The sequence below is a fragment of the Sesamum indicum genome, linkage group LG13, assembly GCF_026168435.1.
Source record: "Sesamum indicum cultivar Baizhima isolate 11 linkage group LG13, ASM2616843v1, whole genome shotgun sequence".
NCBI lineage: Eukaryota > Viridiplantae > Streptophyta > Magnoliopsida > Lamiales > Pedaliaceae > Sesamum > Sesamum indicum.
In genome coordinates this window covers 11,778,332-11,783,705 of record NC_142669.1, presented here as the reverse complement: position 1 = coordinate 11,783,705, position 5,374 = coordinate 11,778,332, and the positions used below count along the sequence as shown (strand labels likewise).

General features: G+C 36.9%; 1 protein-coding gene across 1 annotated transcript; it reads right to left on the bottom strand.

Annotated features, from left to right (window-relative positions):
- On the bottom strand, positions 1-1,073 carry LOC105176821 (uncharacterized). The gene has a single exon (XM_011099740.3). It carries the CDS (start codon positions 838-840, stop codon positions 313-315), a length of 528 nt encoding a protein of 175 aa, XP_011098042.1. The 5' UTR covers positions 841-1,073; the 3' UTR covers positions 1-312.
- Positions 1,074-5,374: the final 4,301 nt, after the last annotated feature.

The window sequence follows — 5,374 nt, the reverse complement described above, 5'->3', positions numbered from 1 at the left end:
TTACCAAAACGCAAAAATGCATTTATAGCAACAAGTACTTAATGTGCATAGAGATTAATACAGTCAGATAAGCTCTTTGGATACAGTAATATAGCTCAACAAAGAGCCTACAAGATTCTACTCATTCATTTTTGCCTACCCAAATTCCAGTTTTGCTCAAAATCAACAAAGCCAGTGTGAGTTGGAGGCGACAGATGAAAGGATATATACCAAAACCCCAAGAAAAACAGCTCCTAAACACAATAGTTAGGGTAAATTACACACAAAAAAGCATGAAAATTCATCAACAAAAAGCTGATCTCTTGCTTTGTTCTACTCAAAATCAACGAGCCCACCACTTTCCCTGTTCTTTCTGACGAGCGCAAAGTATCCAAGAACAGCGCAAACCGCAGCCACAACGTTCCCTTCTTTGATCAAGACCTTGACCACGAACCCAGTAATCTCGGCCGTCAATTTCTTCCCCTCCAGAACCAGTGTCTTTCTGGGCTTCCCGCAGAAAGTCAAGAGAACAAGCACGGTTATCCAAGTCACGAGGGTGGCAGGAACGGCCACCGCCAGCGCCGCCACCATCGAAAGGACGCCGAAAGACACGCCCAGAAGAACTGATGCGTACAACGCCGGCCACCTAGATGAGGAGGAGGCGGAGGATTCAAATTCGTACCACAAGAGGACGGATTTGAGGAGGTTCCATGAAAGGGAAAGGAGAATCGTGTAGACAGAGACGAAGAGGCAGACCCAAGTTCTTCTTTTGCTCATGAGCTTGAGGAGTATCACGGAGCAACTGGAGTTTCCTTGAATGGGTGGGGGTGGAGGTGGGGCTGAGGAGGGTTCCTCTTCCATGGTTGAATCTGATGAATTGAGGGTTTTGATTTTTGAGTTTTGATTTTTCCAATGTTCAATTCTGATGGCTTGGCGTTGATTTTACCTTTTTCCGGAGGGTTTTGCTGTTCTATTCTGCCCTCTTTCCTTTTCCTATTGCATATGTGATGCTTGCTTTTGTATTTGGATTGATTGGTGAGTAGGCTAATCACAGTACTAAATGGGAGTTCAGGCACCCCAAACACTGCACGCGCTTCACTGAGCGTGAATTTGTTTCGTCGACTTGTATTCGTTCAAGTACAACTTCTTTCTGCAATTACAAGAAATAAAATAAATAAATAAACTCTTACTATGAATATCTATGTTTTTATATAATCGACGAACATCCTTTTGATGTCATTAAATTATTTAGTCTCTTAATTTTTTTTAATTATTTTATTTAATTTCAATTTTATTTTTCTCTTCAACTTTTCATTTTCTCTATCTCAATTGCATCTTACTTTTTCTTCTCTAATTTTTTCAATAATGAAATAAGTTTCTTAGATTTTTTAGTATTTTTTATTTATTTAATTAATGTGTATTTTTAAAATAATAACAATTTTTAACATCTATATTAATTGTGCATACATATTTGAATGTGGCACATAAATTAATTTTATATTACTGTGAGGAGCATGACTTTTGGTATTCTAAATTAGTCACGAAATCACTTTTGATACTCCATATTTGACCTCATCATTTTTTATACCAAAAAAATGCGTCCAGTCCAACTTAATGGTCTGACCCACCGAAAGGCTTAATCTGCACAGAAATTTGGAAAGATGAGGCGCGAAACCAAACAGGGCACAAGAGAGAATAGGCTCTCTGGCAGCTAAGTTCCAGGTGTATGGGCTTCTTGGAGATGGACGATATACCTCCTCGACAAAATGGCTTTTGCTTTAGTACTACTGCACGAAAACTATGCCCGTATTTTCTCTCATACCCCGTGGGAGTAAGGACTAGCTTCCCTTTGAAACAAACTTTGCGAAAACGAGACACTTCAGATAGAGTGGTGAAATGGGCTGTGGAGTTGAGTGAATATGATATTTCTTATTTACCTTGATGGCTTTCAGTGCTCAAGCCTTGGCCGATTTTGTTTCCGAAATGACAAACCTCTCTCTCTCTCAGTTTGCCTACCAGGAAGTATGGGTGCTACATGTGGATACCTCGGCTACCTCTCAAGGGAGTGGGCCATAGATAGTTTTCACTTATTCTTAGGGGAGAATATGGAATTCGCCATCAAATTTGATTTCAGAGCCTTGAATAATGAGGTTGGATACGGAACCCTCACAATGGCTTATGAAGCCCTCCCAACTTATAGTCAAGGAGATAGTAGTGTAAGAAGCCAAAAAGATAGCAAGGTGCAATACTTACAACGAATAGAAGAATTAAAAATAAAGTCGAAAACTTCCAGTTTGTACAGGTACCCTAGAAAAAGAATACTAAAGCTAGTAATTTATCTAAGCTAGTGCTAAACAAGATTGCAGAACTAGACGAATTACTATATAACATCTTTTGGGGCCCGAGTGCCTCCTAAAGATTCAAACTATCCTCCCTTTGAGGGATTGGAGAACACATATCCCGTTTTGATCAAATGAGGGGCTCCCCCAGTAGACCATTGGAAGGCGGCTAGGTTCAAGGCTCAAGCAGTCCATTTTCTTACTTTAAAAGAATACCTTTTACAAGAAATCCTTCACATATCGCCTGCTAAGATGTTTGTCACAGAAGAGGGACTACATATATTGAAAGAAATCCATAGTGGATGTTGTGGGGCCAACGTGGGGACTTTAGTCCTACTACCAAACCTTTAAAGACTAGCTACTTTTGACCCACCATGAAACAAGATGCTAAGCAACTAGAAAGCAAATGTGAATGGTGCCAAAGGTACTTCACTCTTGTCCACCAGCCAACAAAACCTCTCACCACCTTACTTTCCTCCTGCTTATTCTTCCAGTAGGGATGGACATAGTAGGGAATTGAGAACACTTTTGCTAGTGGCCATTGACTATTCTACAAAATAGGTGGAACAAGAGCCCCTCGCACGAATCACAAACGAGGGATTATGAAGTTTGAATGGAAAAAAAATCATCTGTTACATTGGGCTCCACAGAGAAATAATTTTAGACAATGGCCGACAATTTTAAGGGCGTAAAATAAAAGATTGGCACAATAGAATATGCATCAAGCAAAGATTCACCTCAGTAGCTCGCCCACAAGCCAACGGACAAGTAGAAGTCACCGATTGCTTGCTAACACAAGGAATTAAGAGGAAGTTGCAATGAATTGACAGGAACTGGGCAGAAGAATTAACCAGTATCCTTTGAGCTTACCGAACTACCTGAAGGGCTTCCATGAGGGAAAGCCCTTTTGCCTTATTATATGGACATAAGCTATCATCACTATAGATATAGGAATGCTCTCTCATCGAATCATACACTACTCAGAAGAAAGTAACCATGACCTCCTCAAGGTAAACTTGCACCTCATTGAAGAACTTTGGGAAAAGACCTTTGTAACACCCCCTAGCGACACTATAGATATATCTCCCCTAAATATCATTTTAAAAGTAAACCCTATTTATACATGTAATTATGCATATAATTTAGTCCCTATGGAATATATATACATGTAATCTTATCATCACCACTAGCGAATTTATCATTTCAATCACGAGATTATGTATGTCTACCAAATATCATAAAACATAACTATTATAATTAGTTTGCATACCATCATTTCTAATTCATATTTGCACACCCCAAAAGGTGATTTCTATTTTTAGTAACGAGTGAGAAAGGAACTGTCTACTGGTCCGATCTGACGGAAATGCAAGGTTTGGACCTAGTCCTCGGTGGGAAAAGATCTATTCCTGAAAATATTAGCAAAGAAGTGAGACTGCAACTTAGTAAGCATATAACCGGCACTATCTACATATGTACATCAAATATCATTTAGACAAGACAAAACGAGCAACATACATAGAATGTAATCAATTTAACTCCAATGTAACTAACTTTATTTCATAACAAGACAATTAATTAAACTCCTATTTTTCTAGTCTGCTTAACAGAAGGTGATATTGTGTTTTTTTCCACCAATTCAACCTCATCGTTCATTACATAAACCACACAGGCTCATCAATCTCATTTTGCATCATAACTCTTTTAGTTTGCATCATAGCTCTTTTCATGTCGCATCATAACTCTTTTTTATTGCAATATAGCTCTTTTCACGTCGCATCATAGTTCTTTTCATGTTGCATCATAGCTAATTCTTTTAATTTTGCTACATAGGCTATTCAACAACATAAAGAGGTATTCACATTACAATTATATTCAATTTCTACTACTCCCTCATTTACCCATATCACCATTCTTGTAAGCTAGTGACATAAAATCATATATTGAGAAATTTCATTTACCAGTACCAATAATTCAACAAATGTAATACTTTAATATACTTTCACACTTCACTTTCACAACATAATCATTTAAATTAATCGTTCACCACTCAAATATTTCCAAATAATTGAATTTTAGTACGAATCACAAATTTATAAAGAAGTAATACCACAAAGAAAGTAAACATATATAGATAACACTAATTATTTACTTACCTCGATCTTACAATACTTTAATTAGCAAATAGAAAATTGTTCAGTCCTCTAGTTTATCCTTGGATCCCATAAAGAGATATAATGCATATAATCAATATTTCAAAAATATTGCAATTTCTAAATATAATATTATATTATTCAAACAATTTTCAATAAACCTAGTAATTTAATTATCCCATGACAACATTCTTATGTCAAATATGATATTTAATTAGACACTAATTTAATAGCTAAACTCATAAAATTTTTATATTAAATACTAATCGAATAGTATTAATTACATTTAATAAACATACAAATCAAATAACTTATTTCTATGAATTAATCAAGAATTCTAAAATATCAATTACTAACTTGTTTCAAACTAGCAGAGATAACTTATGAAATCGTCTTTGTGTGGAAGTGGTGATTTATTCATAGAACATATAACTTTTATATATATATATAGGAAAGTTGAGGCGTTTATCAGAGATGCATCCCTAACAATATTATAAAAATAATGGAATGCATTGGTGTATTTAAGCAGGGGTTAGATCTATTTGCTTCCTTATCAGGGCTCTGGATTAATGCACATAAAAGTCACCTGATTATATCCTGATCGGCTCATGGGATACGGGACAAGTTGCTAGCAGTGCTCGGATTTTAGGAAGGACATCTCCCGATGAGGTACTTAGAACTTCCCCTCCTGTCCTCCAAACTATCTATAGTTGACTGCCAGCCAATGTTGATGAAGATCAATCAGCGTATCCAATGATGGGAAGGCATGGCGTTGTCGTATGCAGGACATATCCAAATCATTAAATCTGTTCTCAGGGCATTTAGCGTATATTGGGCGTCCACATTTCTCCTGCCCAAGGGTGTTATAAGGGCAATTGAGAAACAACTGCGAGACTTCTTGTG

What these genes read in the sequence shown, in the direction of transcription:
- LOC105176821 (XM_011099740.3), bottom strand. Translation starts at nt 840, where the DNA reads ATGGAAGAGGAACCCTCCTCAGCCCCACCTCCACCCCCACCCATTCAA.